This window comes from Mesoplodon densirostris, chromosome 13 (genome assembly GCF_025265405.1).
Source record: "Mesoplodon densirostris isolate mMesDen1 chromosome 13, mMesDen1 primary haplotype, whole genome shotgun sequence".
Taxonomy (NCBI): Eukaryota; Metazoa; Chordata; class Mammalia; order Artiodactyla; family Ziphiidae; genus Mesoplodon; species Mesoplodon densirostris.
Window position 1 is genome coordinate 56450347 of NC_082673.1, and position 21577 is coordinate 56471923.

A 21577-nucleotide genomic window follows, 5' to 3' on the forward strand; every position below is an offset into this window, starting at 1 on the left:
AATATAACTACATTTTTACACTGAGGAAAAAGGCCCTAGAATAAAGGGATAATGTGACTGACTAAAAAGGCCTACATAGACACGACTGTCTAGAAAATTTCAAAGATCAACAAAAACCTCCTGGAACTATATAATAAGTGAATATAGTGAAGTCACAGGATACAAGGGCAATATAAAATATTCACTTGCTTTCTCTATACCAGGAATAAATAACTGGAATTTGAAATAAAAAAAAAAATCTTTAAGGCACGCGCACGCACACACACACACACACACAGAAAAGCATGTTAAGTCTAAAAAAATATGTATAGAATCTGTGTGCACTGATGAGAAAAAGCAAAGATCTAAATAAACTGAGAGACAATCATGTTCACGGATTAAAAGACTCAAAATATGGTTAAGATATCATTTCTTCTTAACTTAATGTATAGCTTCAATTCAACCACAATAAAAATTCTAGCAAGCTAACATGTAATTGTCAACAAAATGATTCTAAAGATTACATGGAAAGGAAAAAGGCCTAAAACAGCCAACACAATAATGAATAAGAAAAATAGTTTGAAGACTCCAATTTTTAGACTTCTATAAAATTACAGTAATCAAGACAGTGTAGTATTGGGAAAAGAATAAATACATGTATCGGTGATAAATCAATGGAACAGAATAGAGAGCTCAGAAACAAACCCACACAAATACAATCAACTAACTAATCTTTGAAAAGGGCACAAAGGCAACTCAATGGAGAAAGGATAATCTTTTAAACAAAGGGTGCTGGAACAACTGGATGGCCATATGAAAAAAAATACAACCTAGACTTAGACCTCATGGCTTTCACAAAAATTAACTCGAAATAGATCATAGAACTTAATATAACATGCAAAACCAGAAAACTTCTGGAAGAAATCATAGGAGAAAATCTATGTTACCTTTAGTTTGGTGATGAGTTAAAGCATCAAAAGCAAGATCCATTGGAAAAAAAAACAAAACCAAAAACTGATTGGTGATATTAAAACAAAATCTACTGCTCTGTGAAAGACACCATTAGGAAAATGAAGAGACAAGCCACAGACTGAGAAAATATTTGCAAAACACTACCTTATTTTAAAGGACTTGTGTCCAAAACACATGAACAACTCCTTAAAAATAAACAGTAAGAAAACTAAAAATGGGGAAAAGTACTGAATAGACATCTTGTCAAAGAAGATACATAAATGGCAAATGAGCATATAAAAAGATGCCCAACACCTTTTGTCATTAGGAATTACAAGTTACACCAACAACAAGATACCACTAAATACTTGTTAGAATGTCTAAAATGCAAAAAAACAAAAAAACAAAACAAAACAAAGCAAAAACTTGACAATATTAAGCGCTGGTGAACATGCTTAGCAACAGAAATTCTCATTCACTGGTGGAAATGCAAAAATGGTGTAACACTGGAATAGAGTTTGGTAGTTTCTTACAAAGCTAAACATATCATAAGATCTACCAATTACCGTCCTAGGTATTTACCCAACTGATCTGAAAATTTACATCCACACAAAAGCTGGCATGAAAATGTTTACAGCCACTTTATTCATAATTGCCAAAAGCTAGAAATGACCAAGATGTCCTTCAACAGGTGAATGGATAAACAAATTGTGGTACATCCATGCAAAGGAATACTATTTAGTGAAAAAATGAGCTATTAAGCCACAAAAAGACATAGGTGAATCTTAAATGCATATTGTTAAGTGAAAGAAGCCCGTACTGTTTGATTCAATTACATGATATGGAAAAGGCAGAACTACAGATGGTAAACAGATGAGCAACTGCAGAGGGCTTGGGGGTAGAGGGAGAGTTTAATAGGTGTAGCATAGGGATTCTTTTGGGTGGTGAAAATATTCTGCAGGATATTGCAATGGTGAATATGTGACACCATGCATTTGTTGAAACTCACAGAAGTTTTACTATAAGGAGTGAACCTTAATGTATGCAAATTTAAAAACATATTTCAGGTGGTCAGGAGATCCCAGGATGGAATGCAGAATGTGACACACACAACCTTGGAAGTGAGTGGAATCTGTAAGACTTAAAACAAAAAGCACTGTACATAAGCACCGTGCTCTACTTGATAAAGTTGTTCCCATGCGGATATGGGTTAATTCTGAAACCACTATACATGCACACAGGAACTGAAATATTTAGCAAATGGGTGGTAGATGGAGGGAGCCAGGTTTTTCACCATTGCAGGGAGGAGTTATAAACAAGCAAGGGGAGGCAGATAGAAGGATCCATGTGGTAATGGATCAGAGTCAGAGACATCAGTATGAATCCATGTTTAGCTTAATATAGGTAAAGATGGAGATATATATACACACACATATATATACATATAGATATGTGTATATACACATGTTAGCACACACACACATATACCTCCTTGCTTTGTCTACTGAGAGAGATCAATAAAGTGACAATATGCCACAGTAGCAATAAGTACATCTACAGTCCATATCTTGGTTTCTAATATCATTCTCTAATAAAGGAACTAGCTCCTAGGATTCTAGAAACTGTGGCAGGAAATATACAAACTGAATCTAGAGTATCTTACAGTGTCAGAGAGTAAGGAAGTAAGTAAAGTAAAAGCAAACCCACAATGATGGGGTTATGTCAAAGGGACAAAAGAGCCAACCATAAGAGGTTCCAATGGCCAAAGCTGGAACAATCTGAACAAGAAAATACATAAGGTAGTACTGGATTATAACCCAAAGTGTAAACTAAATAACTATGAGTCAGTGAGATATATATGACTGAATAAATAAATGGGAGAAAATAGACAAATCTCCTATGTAGAAGAATTCCTACATAACTTCCCACTCCTCAAGTGTGGGCTGTGTATTATGGTTTCCTTCCAAAGAATACGGTATGGAAAGGAGGAAAGAGTAATTTTGTTGTGAAGAAACCTGACGAACACTACATCAGGCAGGTGATCATGGGTAACACTGACAGTGATAAGCCATGTTAACAAAATGTATTTGTGATATTGTGATATAAGAAGAAATATAGATTTGATCTGTCCCCAGTTCCTGGCACAGTACTTCTAAAACCCTTACAATTTCCTGAGTGATATGTGTGGGAGGAGCACGTTTTCTTATTCATAATAAGCCCCTTTCAGCCATGTCTGGCTTTATGCTAATAAGGTGACTCCTGGAGGATGAGGGCTGGTTGCCAGAGGAACCAACCATGTGATCAGAGGGCTGGAACTTTTAGGCCTACCCTCCTGACCTCCAGGAAGGGGAAAAGAGTTAGGGATTGAGTTAATCACCAATGGTCAATGATTTAATCAATCATATCTCTGTAAAGGAACCTCCATAAAACCCCTAAAAGAAGGGTTTTGGAGCGCTCCCAGGTTGGTGAATAGATCAAAGTGCTAGGAGACTGGCATGCCTGGAGAGGGCATGGAAGCTCCACACGTCTTCCTCATACCTTACCCTATGCATCTCTTCCGTTGGTCTGTTCCTGAGTTGTATCCCATATTGGAAATAGTAAAGTGTTTTCCTGAGTTCTGGGAGCTATTCTAGAGAATTAATGAAACTGAGGAGGGAACTGTGGAACCCCTGATTTATAACCAGTTGGTCAAAGTATGGGAGACCCAGACTTGTGACGAGCATCTGAAGTGAGGGAGGGGACAGGTTTGTGAGACTGAGTCCTTAACCTGCAGGGTCTGTGCTAACTCCAGATAGTCAGTGTCAGAATGAATTAAACTGTAAGACACCCAATTGGTAAACTGGAGAATCGCTTGGTGTGGAAAATCCACACATTTGGTGTCAGAAGTGTTATAAGTAGAGGAAATGAGTTTTTCCTTTAATACTCTTGATATAAATGTGATGAGACTAGCCCTTACTTCTGTAGTTTCTCTCTCCAAAACCAATAACCTCAGTGTCATCATAAGAAAAAAATATCAAACAAATCCCAGTTGAGGGACATTCTACAAAACACCTAACCAGCATTTCTCAAAGTTCTCAAGGACATCAAAAACAAGGATAATCTGAGAAACTGTGACATCAAGAGGAGCCTAAGGAGACATGGTGACTAAATGTAAATGTGGTGTCCTAGATGGGTCCTGAAACAGAAAAAGGACACTAGGTAAAAACTAAGTAAATCTGGATAAAATATAGACCTTAGTTGAAAACACTTATCAATACTGATTCATTAATTGTAACAAATGTACCATACTAACATAAGGTTTTAATAGGGGAAATTGGATGTGGGGTATATGGAAACTCTCTGTACTATTTTCACAATTCTTCTGTAAATATAAACGTATTCAAAAATTAAAAGTTACTTCAGAAAAAGAAATGGAAGAAATTCATTTATTTGAATAAATATTTACTAAATAAATATTTATGTCACAAAGCCCAACACGAGAATCTACAGGTCAATGGTCCTCATCTACATTAGAATCAGCTAGGGAGCTTTGAAAAAATTCTGATGCCTGGGCTTCAGTTTATATCAATTAAATCATAAATTTCTCAGAGTAAAAATCAAGCATTATTGGCTTTTCTTTTCCCCTCCAGAAGTAGACAGGTTGTTCAAATGTATAAAGAGAGAGATCAAGTGACATAGCCATTTGCTGAATATTCTACACATTATATTAAACATTATAAATCCCAAGGAATCATTTTTCCATTAGAGATAACTAAAATATCAGACTTTTAGTGATTCATGTATATAATTTTTTGTATTGACAAGAACAGAGCTCTGTACTCCATCATTTAACCAAAAAATCTGTTGGAATCTCTTTCCAGAAAAAGATATTTTAAAAATATTTAACAAATTTTAGTACATACATGCTTAAAAAAAGAGAGAGAGAGAATGCCCTGAAGCGCATCTTATTTTTAAAAAGGCATGCTTTATTGGATAAGATTTTTTAAACTCTGACATGGCAGAAACAATGCACAGAGATTTGCTTTATACCCTACTATGAATGCTCCTTGGTAAAACAAAATGTCGTATTTGTAGAAAGTTGTTTTGAGTAGAAAGAGCAACACTCTTTAAAAAATAGTCTTTTTATAGATAATTTAGGTATTTACAGTAAACATGAACAAATATATTTATGCTTTTTAATCAGCTCACACTAAGGATTTGGGAATATCTTCCACTGACATCCGGAAAACAAATTCTTTCTTACTATGTAATACAGTTGACCCAACTCAGCACCAAATTTATATCACATGCTCAGAAATGCCCCAAAAAGAAGATCTTTGCCATGTTTAGCAATGCTTAAACTAGTACAAAAACCTTGATATTGGGATTAACCTGCTGCAGAAATCTCTGTTTACAATTTGTTTAATTTTAAAAATCTGTACAATTACCTCAGCACCGATCAAAACATGTCAATTTGTCAAGATGTATTCTCATCAGACAAGCTTTTTCTGTAATAGGTATAAAATCAAATTCATAAGGCACTAGTTCCAATCGTGTCCCATACCTTTCTTGAATAAAAAATATTTAAAGAAGTTTGTTTATAATAGTTACTTACCCAGGGCACAGGTGTACAGCACGAAAAAATTTTAAAACAACGTACCTTGAAATAGTTATCATATAGTGTTTCCTTTTCAAAAGTCACACTGAGAGTTGATGGAAATGTCAACATAATTTTAGGTCTCAAGTTTTTCTCCAACTGTAGTAAGTTGAATTATGTAGAAGTAAATTAAGTTTGGAAGAATTATAAGTTGATATTGGTATTACCCATAAATTCTCTGAAAACTGTACTCACTCAAAATGAAAAAAAGCAGGATCTACAATGGGTTCAAGTATTAATACTGAATACCAAATATAAGTATCTTTGACAATGCAGCAACTCAATATGGTGAATTTACAGCTCTAGAATTTCAAAATCAGAGAAAGAATTTGATCTATATTATTTCCAAATTTAGCACTATTAAATTTTCAATGGTCCAGTGCCAAACAGGCTCTGTGTCATATTAGGCCAGTCATTGGAAAAGGACCAATCCAGGATGGAGACTAAAGACAGCTAACAAAAAGGCCATCAATGAATACAAGCTCTCTGTATTCTTAAACTAAAAATAAATGTAGAAGTAAAACTTGGCAATGCAGACCTCCCATGATGCTGAAAAGACCATTCATCTTTGAAACAATCAAAAAAAGGAAAAAAGGAATGGGGAAAAAGTCGCAAATGAAAACAACTACTATATCAAAATAGCCATTCAAAATCTTCTGCCATATCCTAAAAAATGTAGCCAGTCCCCAGTACCATAAATAGCAGGTATTGTCCAAATGAATCCACCAAATTGGAGCAAATACCAAAAGAAGGATCAGCCAAGTTTCATGGGCCAAACGTAACCAAGATGAGTTACAAATGAATATAAAGGGAGGTTACAAAGCAACAACCTTAACTACACAGATGTAGGTGTAAGGCAAGCACAGAATCAATCAAATAATGGCTCATTAGTCTACAATTGTTCTCATATGGCTGGAAGGCTCAAGATTGTACCTTTGTTCCATCATTTAAAGAAAATTATTTTATAAAACTCACAGTGGTTGAGAAAAACAGAAATATCCATTTACTTTTTTTTTTAATTGAAGTATAGCTGACTTACAATATATTGTGTTAGTTTCAGGTGTACATTTACTTTTATTCTCATCAACTACTAATTTGGTATGACTTGCCTTAAATTCCTAAATTTCTTGTAATGTTATCTTTTAGAAGTTTTCCCTTCCCTTCTTGGATGATTTTCATTTACAAAATGTCCAGAATAAACTATAACTGAACAGATCAAAATTTTTCTTTGAATTGTAAAACTTTATGAGTGCTCAAGGAGTTTTTAGTCATTATAACATATGAGGTTTTATAGATTTATTTGACTATCATCACATTAACAACTCAATATTTAAAATGACAATTTCAGAACACCCAAGAAAAGACAAATGACAAAAGTTTCCATTAAAATGGAGGAGTGAACACATGGGTTTATGCTTATTCCAGCAAAAACCCTCAAAAAATACAATTTTTATTGTACAAAATTACAATAAAGGCACAGAAAAAAAATAAACTCATAAAGACAAAGAGCATGGAGGAGGAGACAACAGCAAACAGGAGATGTCAAAAAATTTGGAAGCTAGAAGAAAAAACTGGAAGCTAGAAATCACATAAATATATATAAGTAGTAGCTATCTCAGCAGACCAAAGAAACCCAAAACTTAAGCTTGTAAGGACAGAACTCACAAGAGGCAAGCAAATTCAGGCCCCAGAGCAGTGGGTCGTAATGTCTTTTACAGTAAAGTTCACAAGTCAACTTGTTCTACTCTTACACAGAGAGTTTCCAATAGGCAATTTTAGTGTTTCTCTCAAATACAATCATTAGATTCTTGAAGAAAACCCATAAAGTGAAAAGTTAGAGATTAAAATAAACAAGAAGGAAACAGAGACAAGGAAGAGGGAAAAAGAAAACTCAAAGTAATAATGATAATATAACAACAATGAGGAAGAAAAGGATATTTGGGAAGTTAAATATTAGCTATGGAAAAAAATACAAGGGTTAGAAGATAAACTTAGAGAGACCTCCAAGAAAGAAAAAAAGGAAGAGAAAAAAAAAAAAACAGAGAGGATATGATCATTGAAAGTTAAATCTAAGAGGTTTAACAAGGAAATAAAAGGAGAGTGAGAGAGAGAGATGGGTGGGGGAGGTGAGAGAGAAAGGGGGGGACAGAAAGTGAGGGAGAGAGAGAAAAGAGAAGTTATTAAGAAATAGCAAATATAAAATTACACAGAATTGATCTTACAAGAAAACTTGAAACAAGAAAACTCTTAAATAAACAACCTAACCTTACACCTAAAGCAACCAGAGAAAGAAGAACAAACAAAACCCAAAGTTAGTAGAAAGAAAGAAATCATAAAGAGCAAAAATACATGAAATAGTGATGAAGAAAACAACAGAAAAGATCAAAACTAAAAGCTGGTTCTCTGAAAAGATAAACAAAATTGATAAACCTTTAGCCAGACTCACCAGGAAAAAAAAAGGGAGAGGGCTCAAATCAATAAAATTAGAAATGAAAAAGGAGAAGTTACAGCTGACACCAAAGAAATACAAAGGCTTACAGGAAACTACTACAAGCAACAATAGGCCACAGACAACCTAGAAAAAATGGGCTAATTCTTAGAAAGGTTCAACCCTCCAAGACTGAACCAGGAAGAAATAGAAAATATGAACAGACCAATCAAAGTAATGAAATCGAAACTGTGATTTAAAAACTCCCAACTAACAAAAGTCCACAACCAGATAGCTTCACAGGCGAATTCTATCAAACATTTAGAGAAGAGTTAACACCTATCCTTCTGAAACTCTTCCAAAATACTGCAGAGGAAGGAACATTCCCAAGCTCGTTCTGAGGCCACCATCACACTGATACCAAAACCAGACAAAGATACCACACACACAAAAAAGAAAACTACAGGCCAATATCACTGATGAACACAGACGCAAAAATTCTCAACAAAATACTAGCAAAGCTAACCCAACAACACATTAAAAGGATCATACACCATGATCAAGTGGGTTTTATCCCATGGATGCAAGGATTCTTCAATATACGCAAAGCAATCAATGCGATACACCACATTAACAAACTGAAGAATAAAAACCATATGATCATCTCAATAGATGCAGAAAAAGCTTTTGACAAAATTCAACTCCCATTTATAATTAAAAACTCTGCAGAAAGTGGGCATAGAGGGAAACTACCTCAACATAATAAGGGCCATATATGACAAACCCACAAGTAACATCATTCTCAATGGAGAAAAACTGAATGCATTCCCTCTAAGATCAGGAACAAGACAAGGTTGTCCACGCTTGCCACTTTTATTCAACACAGTTTTGGAAGTTCTAGACACATGAATCACACAAGAAAAAGAAATAAAAGGAATCCAAATTAGAAAAGTAGTAAAACTGTCACTGTTTGCAGATGACATGACACCATACATAGAGAATCCTAAAGATGCTACCAGAAAACTACTAGAGCTCATCAATGAAGTTGGTAAAGTAGCAGGATACAAAATTAATGCACAGAAATCCCTTGCGTTCCCATACACTAATGATGAAAATCTGAAAGAGAAATTAAGGAAACACTCCCATTTACCACTGCAACAAAAAGAATAAAATACCTAGGAATAAACCTAACTAAGGAGGCAAAAGACCTGTCTCAGAAAATTATAAGATGCTGATGAAAGAAATCATAGATAACACAAAAGGATGGAGAGATATACCATGTTCTTAGATTGGAAGATCTTATACTACCTCAAGCAATCTACAGATTCAATGCAATACCTATCAAATTACCAATGGCATTTTTCACAGAATTAGAACAAAAAATTTTACGATTTGTATGGAGACACAAAAGACCCCAAATAGCCAAAGCAATCTTGAGAAAGAAAAACGGAGCTGGAGGAATCAGGCTCCCTTAGACTATACTACAAAGCTACAGTAATCAAAACAGTTTGGCACTGGCACAAAAACAGAAATGTATACTAGTGGAACAGTACAGAAAGTCCAGAGATAAACCCACGCACCTATGGTCACCTAATCTTTGACAAAGGAGGCAAGAATATACAATGGAGATAAGACAGCCTCTTCAATAAGTGTGCTGGGAAAACTGGACAGCTACATGTAAAAAAAATGAAGTTAGAACACTTCTTAACACCATACACAAAAATAAACTCAGAATGGATTAAAGACCTAAATGTAAGAAGGGATACTATAAAACTCTTAGAGGAAAACATAGGCAGAATATTCTCTGACATAAATCGCAGCAATATCTTTTTTGATCCACCTCTTAGAGTAATGAATATAAAAACAAAAATAAACAAATGGGACCTAATGAAACTTTAAAACTTTTGCACAGCAAAGGAAACCATAAACAAAACAAAAAGACAACCCACAGAATGGGAGAAAATATTTGCAAATGAAGTGACTGACAAGGGATTAATCTCCAAAATATATACACAACTCATGCAGCTCAATATAAAAAAAAAATCAAAAAATAGGCAGAAGATCTAAATAGACATTTCTCCAAAGAAGACATACAGATGGCTAAAAAGCACATGAAAAGTTGCTCAACATCACTATTAGAGAAGTGTAAATCAAAATGACAGTGAGGTATCACCTCACACATCAAAAAATCTACAAACAGGGCTTCCCTGGTGGCGCAGTGGTTGAGAGTCCGCCTGCCGATGCAGGGGACATGGTTTCGTGCCCCGGTCTGGGAAGATCCCACATACTGCAGAGCGGCTGGGCCCGTGAGCCATGGCCGCTGAGCCTGCACGTCCGGAGCCTGTGCTCCGCAACGGGAGAGGCCACAACAGTGAGAGGCCCGTGTACTACAAAAAAAAAAAAAAAAATCTACGAACAATAAATGCTGGAGAGTGTGTGAAGAAAAGGAAACCCCCCTACTCTGTTCGTGGAAATGTAAATTGGTACAGCTACTATGGAGAACAATATGGAGGTTCATTAAAAAACTAAATTCAGAACTACCATATGATCCAGCAATCCCACTCCTGGGCATATATCTGGAGAAAACCATAATTTGAAAAGATACATGCACCCCTATGTTCATTGCAGCACTATTTACAATGGCCAAGACATGGAAGCAACCTTAATGTCCAAGACATGGAAGCAACCTTAATATCCACAGAGGAGTGACTAAAGAAGATGTGGTACATATATACACTGGAATATTACTTAGCCATAAAAAAGAAGGAAATAATGCCATTTGCAGCAACATGGATGGACCTAGAGATTGTCATACTGAGTGAAGTCAGATACAGAAAGACAAATATCATATGATATTGCTTATATGTGGAATCTAAAAAAAAAATGGTACAAATGAACTTATTTACACAACAGAAATGGAGTCACAGATGTAGAAAACAAACGTATGGTTACCGGGGGGAAAGGGGAGGGAGGAATAAATTAGGAGACTGGGATTGACATATACACACTGCTATATATAAAATATAACTAATAAGGACCTACTGTATAGCACAGGTAATTCTACTCAATACTCTGTAATGACCTATATGGGAAAAGAATCTAAAAAGGAGTGGATATATGTATATATATAACTGATTCACTTTGCTGTACAGCTGAAACTAACACAATTTTGTAAATCAACTATACTCCAATAAAAAATTTTAAAACTAAAATAACACAAAATTAAGGGACATTTCCAAATTGAAAGGGCCAAAAGGCACTCCACACAATGAATGGAAAAAGATCTACACCAAGGCACATTCCATGCAAGTTTTAAATAACAGAAAGTGAAGATCTATAAAACTTCTATAAAACATTCAAAGGATTAGGTATCTGAATGTCATCCGGCTTCTCATCATCCTTACTACTGAGTTAAGAAATAGAGCAAGGCCTTCAAATTTTTAAGGGAACATTATTTTCAATCCAGAATTTTATACTCAATCAATCAACAGTAAAGATAGAATAAAGACATGGTCAGATATACAAGTTGTGAAAAAACCTGCTAATGTCTGGAAGCTCCTGGGAGATAAAGTGCATCAAAGTAAGGAAGCAAAACAAGAAAGACAAGATCCAGGAACCATAGGATCCATCAGAGAAGAGAAGAAAGGCAATTTGCAGGATGATGCTGAAGCGGGGGTGGGGGGTGGTGTCTTAGGAGAAGAGCTGTTCAAGACTCTAGAAAGTCAGCGTTCAGATTACAGGAAGATAGAGGGCTAGCGAAAGAATGAGTCAAAAAAAAGTATGACACTAAAAAATTATTTGTGTTTGACCATACACAGAGGCCTTTACAGCCTCTGCAGAGAGTCTGGGAATGTGGCGTTTCAGAACAAATTCGTGATAGGTACACAGAAAAATTAACAGCAACAAACAACAGTAACAAAACCCGTGACAACTACTCATTCCAGAAATCACAAACATAAAAAAGATGTAATCATAATATATTATGCTGATTACATACTCATAGCTATCTAAACACTGAGAGGGATTTTTTTTAGAATTCTGTTTTAATTATATGGGGAGAATGAGAGATAACAAGTAGTCAGTTCTTTTAAAGAATTTCAGTTTGTGATCAATAATGTTATCTCAAATATAAATGTTCCTTACTAGATCTAATTTACTTTTTAAGAAGTAAAGGAATGAGAATAAATTTTAAAATTATCTTTACTGGTTTTAAGCTTAAAGGAGTTTATAAAAATCTCTACCAGTTCTTCCAAACACATTTGACCATTTAAAATTTGTTTTAAAACACTTAAAAAGACATTTTCAAAATACTGGTTCAAGTCTGGTAAGTGATGTTATTTTGGTGGCCCTCAGAGTAGCAAAACCAGAAGCAGCAACAGTTATCATCAAAGAAACCAAAAACTAAACAAACAAAATAATAATAAAAACAAAACACCCAGACAAAATGTTAAAATAATAGCAGTAGTGGTGATGTAAGTAGTAGCACTAATAAAAATGAAGCTAAACTTTATCAAGCATATTATGTGTGATAAAGTGTTCTAAGTGTGAAGATATATATATATTTTATTACATCCCCATGACAACTCCATGAAGTATGATCTATCACTAGCCCCTTTTTACAGATAGTGAAATTGAAGCAGAGAGGTTTAAGTAACTTGGCCAATGACAGTTATTTGGGAACAGAATCAGGATTTTAGTCCAAGCAGGCTGTCCTGCTCTTAGATAAATTCTACCCTCCCCACCCCCCAAATTTAACCAATTAGATACATTAGAAGCTTCTGGACTGACTTGGGCTGATTCTAATGCTGTTCTATTATTTATCAGTTTAAAAGATTCTCAAGAGAGAGATTGATTTGAAGTTCCTTTATTAAACAGGGGTAGGGGGAAGATGGAAGATTCTGAGACTACTCACCTGGAGGCTATCTCACCATCTGTAGGGATGTAGATTTTCCCAAGCACCCTGGCATTTCTCCCGACACCCATGCTAAGAATTACTGTTTCAGTGAATCACAATTGGAGGGGATATGCTATCCCTGACATTAAGGACAGTAGCCTGACAAGTTTAGAGTTCAGACCAGAAAAGTTCAGAAAAGCAATCACCAGAAAGTCCTCATTTCTTTTCCAAAGAAAGAAGCTCTAAAACATGGTCTAAAGCCAGTTAGTAGACAAAACCTTTTTCTTTGAATCATTACTAAATTAATATGAAATAAAATGACACCTTTGAAAGTGAAAATAAAAGGTCTATTACATGCATAAAAGTGAAAAGCTCTCAAAAAAAAGTGAAAAGCTCTCAAGCAAGCCTAACATCAAGAAGTATCCCACTTTTTGCTCAACATTTTATTTACTTTAACATTCTCCCACATCTTTCAGCTCCTTGCATTTTACTTAACATTGTGATTGACATGGGAAACAACTGAGCTCCAGTACAAAGCAGTTCTTGCAAACTCTTATCAATCTTCTAATCTACTTTAAAAATGACCACTTGTCAATAGTGCATTCTATGCCTTATCTTATAAATTCAATTTATTAACACCATCCATTACACTTTTAAGTAATCATTCAGTGTACCAGGTATGGAGTGTTTGCCTTGTTATTTTATTTAAAATCAGCAAGCATTAACTTGTACTGTGTAAATATTTAAACATAAGTGCCTGTATAATATTTTAATAAGCCATACCAGATAACTTAAAACTAATCTTTTAAAAATCAATGATGAATTAGAGTTTAAGAGCTACATAGGGGGGATTTCCCTGGTGGCACAGTGGTTAAGAATCCTCCTGCCAATGCAGGGGACACGGGTTCGATCCCTGGTCCAGGAAGATCTCACATGCCGTGGAGCAACTAAGCCCGTGCACCACAACTACCGAGCCTATGCTCTAGAGCCTGTGTGCCACAACTACTGAGCCCGTGTGCCACAACTACTGAAGCCTGTGTGCCTAGAGCCTGTGCTCTGCAACTAGAGAAAGCCCGTGCACAGCAACAAAGACCCAACGCAGCCAAAAAAAAATAAAAAAATAAAAAAGAAATTAAAGAAGAACTACATAGGAATATATTATTTATTGTATAATTAATAAATTACCAGAATGCATGCTCACACCTTGAACGCTACAGATATATTAGTATAATCTGAATGAGAACAAGAAAAAGTCCTGTATGCCTACAGTTTATATAGACAAACTATGTCCAACTTTGTACTGACTTGATCAGAAATAAATGCAAATTTTATGAAAATGTTTGACTCTTATGAAAAATAGAGTATCACTTTAATGACAATTTGGCCATGAACATTAAGAGACATGTAGCTATGAGAATTTGACTGTTTTACTTTAAAACTGTATATGTAATCCAATTTTAAGTCAATTTGCAAGAGAATACCAAAGGAATGAACAGTATGAAGACAAACTCTATGTAAGATTTTCAGCCTTCAATGTGAATAAAAGTTTCTGAGAGAACATGACTACTGATTTAAAAATTTGATAAAAACGAATGGCAAATGTAGAAACATACTCTTACTGTAGGAGGGCTTCAGATCCACTCTGCATATCTCGTTCTTATAAATTGCCATGTGTCTGTGCATATGCATATTTATTTATATTCAGAGCACAAATGACAAAATGACCTCAAGATAGAAACTACTGCCTGAGAACATAATCTAAAGCAAAGAGTGTGAATACTGCTCAAAGTGTGTGACTCTGTCAAGACAATTTTTTCTTATAATTTCAATTAAAACAACAAAAAACAACATAATAGTTTCATCCAGAAACACTAGCTTGGTTCCAGAGAGTATAAATGCTTATTTGAAAACTAAGAAATCATAAAAACCTGATGTGATTTTTAAATCTGTCCACAATATTTTGACAGTCTTCCCTTCAAAAGGTAGAACCTAATTCCCCACACCTTGAATGTGCACTAGACTATGTAACACATACCTGAAACATTGGGATGGCTTTGGAACGGGGCAGTGGGCAGAAGCTGGAAGCACTCAAGAGAGTGTTAGTAACAGCATGAAAAGTGATAAACTTTTAGCTCTTGGTCACTGATTTGGTCACTGATTCATCCAATTAGACATTATATTAAAAGGTCATTGTATATGATAAGAGGTAAGGGTCCAACCTCACTCTTTTAACATGTGGCTAACCAGCTGTCTCAACACCATCCATTAAAAAGACCACTCTTTTTCCATTGAATGGTCTCCACACTTTCATTGAAAATTAATTGGTCATAGATGTATGGGTGTATTTCTGGACTCTCAATTCTATTCCATTGATTTATATGTCAATCCTCATGCCAGAACCACATTGACTTAATTACTGTAGCTTTGTATTACATTCCAAAATTGGGAAGTGAATCCTCCAACTTTGTTCTTTTCCAATATTGTTGGGGCCCCTTCCTCCATACACATTTGAAGATTGGCTTTTCCTTTTTGCAAAAAAAGACCATAGGGATTGGATGAATATGTGAGTCACTTTGGGGAGTACTGCCATTTAAACAATATTAAGTCTTCCAATCAATGAACATGGAATGTCTTTCCACTGATTTAGGTATTCTTTCATTTCTTTCAGCAATGTGTTGTATTTTTCACTGTACAATTCTTTCACCTCCTTGGCTAAATTTATTCTTAGGTATTCCATTCTCTTGGATGCTATTGTAAATGGAACTGTTTTCTTAAATTCCTTTTTGTGTCATTCATTGCTGGTGCATAAAAACATAATGGATTTTTGTATGTTGATCTTGTACCCTGCAACTTTGCTAAACTTGTTTACTAACTCTAGAAGATTTAGATGTTTTGGACAGACACCATCTAGGAAGTTGCTGCACCTTAAGGTGATCAAAACAAAGGCAAGCCTCTGTGCCAGCCCCACAGGGAACTGCCAGGTAGCTCAAAATGCAAAAGCACAACTTTTTGAAAGTAAGGTTCTTACTCCTCTCCCCTGCCCCTAACCTCCACCTCTGTTCCCATGGCTGCCACTGAGCTAAAAAATTGGGGATGGCAGGCATGTAAAGCAAAAATGCCACAACACTTTCTTACCAAAACTTAACATTCTTAAGCTTCTTCATTAAGCACTCCCCTGGTTGCTATAAGTTTTTTATTAGATTCCAGTGTTCTGAAAAGCTTGACTTGTCAGTTTCTGCCAACTTAATGGTTGCTTCTGTGGAGCCACTGATTCTTAGATTTCCCTACTCCACCATTTTCTATGACCAGTAGCTACTTTTAACAAATAGAATGTGGCAGAATTTACAGTGTGCATCTCCTGATGTCATAAAAGGCACTGAGATGTCCTCTTTGTTCTCGCTCTTGGCTCACTCACTCCAAGAAAAGCCAGTTGCCAGACTGTGAAGACTCTCAAATAGTCCTATGGAGAGTCCCACAAGGCAAGGAGCTGAGACAGCCTGCCAACAGCCATATGAGTGAGCTACCTGGGAACTGCAGTCCTTGTCAAGCCTTCAGATGACTGCAGCTCTGACCAACACTTAAACCTCAACCTCAGAAGAGACTCTGAGCCAAAATCATCCAACTAAGCCACTCCTGAAATACTGATCTACAGATACTATGAAATAATAAATGTATGCTGTTTTAAACTGCTAAGTTTTAGCAGTATATGATATTTAAAGCTGAGGCGTGAAAGACGAGAACCTACTCATTCAAAGAGTTCTAAGAAGAGTGTTTCAAGCAGTGGGAATGGCACATGCAAAGGCCCTGCATAAGGAAAGGTCATTGGCATGTTAAAATAATAAAAAATGTGAAAGAAGGGCTTCCCTGGTGGCGCAGTGGTTGAGAGTCCGCCTGCCAATGCAGGGGACATGGGTTCGTGCCCCGGTCCGGGAAGATCCCACATGCCGCGGAGGGGCTGGGCCCGTGAGCCATGGCCGCTGAGCGTGCGCGTCCAGAGCCTGTGCTCCGCAACGGGAGAGGCCACAACAGTGAGAAGTCCACGTACCGCAAAAAAAAAAAAAAAAGTAGGTAAAAATGTGAAAGAAGATCAGTGTGACTGGAGCTCAGTAAAGGAGAGGAAAATAGTGAAAGAGAGGAAAATAGTGAAGAAAGAGATCACCAAAGTGGCAGAAAGTAACTGAGATGACTATAGCAAGGTCTGTTTAAAATTCTGAATGGTGAATTCACTGGCAAACAATTTATATCTAGAATATAAGCTTAAAGCATCTGTCTCACCAGGCAATCCACAGTCACTGCCAAATGAGTAACTGATTTAGCCAAATATCTAAAGAAAATGATTATAAATCAGCTCTGAAAAGAAGCGCACTTCTCCTTGTCCTGGGCTACCATATGACACAAGGTTTAATTAACTGGTGAGGGACTTCCCTGGTGGTCCAGTGGCCACGCTCCCAACGCAGGGGCCCTGGGTTCAATCCCTGGTCAGGGAACTAGATCCCACATGCCACAACTAAGAGTTCGCATGCCGCAACTAAAGATCCCGCATGCCGCAACGAAGATCCTGCACACGGCAACAAAATCCTGTGTGCCGCAACTGAGACCCAGTGCAGCCAAATAAATAAATATTTAAAAAAATACTTGGTGAAAAGGGTGAAAGAATTTCAAAAGAAATACCAATTAGATAAACAGTCTCTGAAACTGAAAGTAAATTTGAATTAGCAAAATAATAGGATTTGTATACAAAAACTGTAAGATTAAAAAAAAAAACGTCTATGGGAAAATATAGATGATGTTATCAAAGACATTTCCAATCAGTATAAAAATAAAATATCTGTGTTTTCAGATTTAATGACTAACTGAATACCAAGAGGTATTCATCTCTATATCCTTAACCAGAAAAAAAATTATAATTTGAAACAAGGAAAAAATCATCAGTGAAGCATAAAAACATTAGACACTATAAAATGTGATATATAGATAAAATTTTTTACTTCATTAAAATGCACTGATGCACTAATAGAACGTAAATGTAATAAGCTGGTCCTTTTATGTCCCTCCTGCTTTCTCTAGTAACCCATCTTCTACTGTGGTACTCTATCTACAGCATAACTGATGACCAGTTAAAAGTAAGTTCCAGAAAATATGACATAAAATTGACCAAATCCAAGATAATATTTATTCAACAAACACAGCCTCAGTGTCAACTAGATACCAGATGCTGTATAAGCCTATTATATTAACCTTACATTTCCCATTAATCACTAATTCTTAAGACATCAGAAGACATCATTTAATGAAATGAAATATATTTTGAGATTTAATGGACAAACATACTTCACTTGTACAATAAAACAGAAAGTGTTAATGATATATTTAAAGAAAAAACCCAAAATTATAGGAGAATGACTCAGAAGAAAAAGATCAACTTTTTTAGGGGAATTACGAACCGAATTTTCTTCTTCCTCTTCCAATTCTCGCTGCTGTTCTTCATGTCTTTTAGCTTTGATCTCCATGGCTTCTGTGATCAGGTCTCTTAAAATTGATACAGGTTTTGCATTCTTGATAAAAGGGTGCTAGAAAAGTAAAATTCAATGGTATAAATTCAAATGGTTTCTCTGAATTACATCTTTAAAACATTAAAACAACACATAAATGTGAACCAGGAGCATAGGCGTCAATGATTGGTCCTTTATCCAGAATTAAATGTACAGGTTAAGAACAGAGAATATTTCAACTGCTCTAGAAATAAAGATTTTACTTTCAGGTTTACAAGTTTTTAAAAAACCATTAAAGCACACACACAAAAATGTAATCCTGTTAATAAAACTATATTCCCCTTAGAGATATAATTGTCCAAAGGAAGTACAGATTAGGTAGATTAGGTAGTAAAAAAGACAAAAAAATTTTTTTTTAAAGATTGGTGATTAAATTACATATAAAAATAAAATGATTTTGGTATTGTTACAAATTTTAATTAATCTTAACAAGCTGACAGCCAGAATCAGTAGTCAAAAGGAGGGTAACTATTTATTTTACTTCTTTTATATATTTTCTATTTATTATGTCTTTAATAATGTAATCATTTCCAAGGGAGAAGTAGAAAATAGCAATAAGAGAAAAATATTTTTCAGAAAATAAGTACTGCTTCACTTCTATACCACCCTGATCTAGCTAAAACATCTGAGTTTGCTACAATTCTGATAAACAGAAGTGAAACCACCAGAAAATACCTGGGTGTTTGATGACTTTTTAATTCAGAGGAGTAACATGAGAGAAAGTAGAGGGAATGGTTAAAAGTATAATTTGGAATAGATAACCATATTTTGAAGCAGCAATACAGCTTCAAAATGTAATTTTCACAGTTATATGTCAGTAGATAGAGTCAGGTGAAAGCCATCTGAGTTATTTTCATAAAGATCAATACAACACAAAAATATTCTTAAAGATAAAAAAAATTCTAGTGCTAAAGAAGAAATTACAGACATTTGGAAGAGGCTTTAAAATGGTGAACATACCATTTGGGAAAACTATGAGTAAAAATTTTACCTGATTACAGAAATTCTAGCATCGATGACAAAGAACTAATAAATTCTTTTATAGCAGTTATAAACTGATCATCAGATAAATTAAGTTCTATCAACATACCTGTGGTGGAGAGTCCTAGTCACCTACCAAAATACAGTTGTGGTTGGACCTATGGCTACCCAGCTACATCCTACATTTCTCAGACTCCCTTTCAGTTGGTTGTAATTAAGTTCTCACCAATGAAGTGTGAGTGCCTGCGTTGTGTTCCACTCCCTGATCTGGGCCTTAAAACACTGAGACTGTGCACTCTTCTGTGATTTCTTCTCTTTCTGCTACGCTGGGAAACAGACAAAGACAGTGCCCTAAAGGATGGTGGAGAGCAAGAAGGAAGAAATCCCAGTCCTACTGTGAAAAATTCTGAGAAACAATGGTTAAAAGGTCACAAAAATTAATACTAATTGAAGATATGTTCTTTGCCCTTAAGGAACTTATTATCTGGAATAAGGAACAAAAGACAAACACATAAAAAAAAATTACAATGTGACATACAAGTTACATTAGTGATGATTTAGCACAGTCTATATGATTAAGAGATGTAAAAGTAAAAGAAGAGGTGACGTAATCTCAGATGCCTCATAGAGAAGAATCAGACCATTTTAGGGAGAAGAAAAACTAGGCACAATATGAACAAACACAAAGATAGGGGATGTATGTTAGAATACCATAGGAAGAGCTGTCTAGACAAAACAGAAACACTGCTTAGAGAAATGTTGTCCTGTGAGTTTAGATACAGGTAACAGTGGGACAAGAGGGATAAACACTCAGAATGAGATACTTGAATTTTGCTTGACAGTCCCTTTAAGTACATAAACAAGAGAATGGTGTAAGGAAAAGAATGTCTGTGACAATGTAATCTTGCAGTAGAGGTTAGAAATGAAATAAGATGGGGTGAAACTGCAATACAGGTGCAAATTATTAAGAACCTGGATTAAAAAAATAGCTGCCACATTCAAGAGGAAATACTGAATCTGATGGAAGAACTCTTAAGAAGGATTTCGTGACTATGTATTAACAGAAGTGAAGGAAGACCAACACAGCAAAAACTGGGAACCAGTAGAACTGTATCTCTTTACTAAGGAACAGAAATCTCAAATTGTATTATACTTTATCTTCTCAGGAAAAATTATGAGCCAATCCTCCAAGCCACAGTTTTTTGGGTTTTTTAAAATATATCTTTATTGAAGTATAACTGCTTTACATTGTTGTGTTAGTTGCTGCTGTATAACAAAGTGAATCAGCTATATATATACATATATCCCCATATCCCTTCCCTCTTGAGGCCCCCTCCCACTCTCCCTATCCCACCCCTCTAGGTCATCACAAAGCACTGAGCTGATCGCCCTGTGCTATGCAGCAGCTAAATGCCAAAGTACACATCCAGTCTACTGCAAACTTACTTTCATGCAGCTCATTGTGAACTGACTAAACAGTGTTATGCTACCATTAGTCTATAGAGCTTAACATTCCTAATCTCGAAATCTCAGTATGTCTTACTTCATTTGTACTCATGTTTTCCCTACATAACTGCTACAGGCATGGTTCTGACCAACAAAGAGGAACTGGCTAATAAAGTTAAAAGGGAACTTGGAGAACAAGGCCATTCTATTAGAGCATTCTTGATAATCAAAAGAGAAGTTTTATCAGACACACTGTCAGATTTTTAAAGAATATTTTTAAAGGCTTTTTAAAAGTAGCTGGTAGTAAAATTTTAAAGTGCAAAGCAACATAAAAAAGAACAGAACAGGGCTTCCCTGGTGGCACAGTGGTTGGGAGTCCGCCTGCCAATGCAGGGGACACGGGTTCATGCCCCAGTCCGGGAAGATCCCACATGCCGCAGAGCGGCTGGGCCCTTGAGCCATGGCCGCTGTGCCTGCACGTCCGGAGCCTGTGCTCCGCAATGGGAGAGGCCACGACAGTGAGAGGCCCGCGTACCGCAAAAAAAAAAAAAAAAAAAAAAAAAAGAACAGAACAACAAAAAACAGAGAAAATGCGGTGGCAAAAAAAAAAAAAACATGGCAACTGTGACTGGAATGTTATTACTATAAACCAATGTAAATAAGTGGGTTGAATTTCCATTTATTAAGCAGTATTTTAGTTAAGTACTAAA

The 21577-nt window shown here is 35.7% G+C and overlaps 1 protein-coding gene across 2 annotated transcripts in view; it reads right to left on the reverse strand.

Annotated features, from left to right (window-relative positions):
* STK3 (serine/threonine kinase 3) overlaps positions 1-21577 on the reverse strand; it is a 310727-nt gene that overhangs the window by 98003 nt on the left and 191147 nt on the right. For both annotated transcript variants that reach the window (XM_060115637.1, XM_060115638.1), the window contains exon 8: positions 18333-18458. In XM_060115637.1, coding sequence (XP_059971620.1) covers positions 18333-18458 — 126 coding nt within the window. The remainder of the gene's footprint in view (positions 1-18332; positions 18459-21577) is intronic.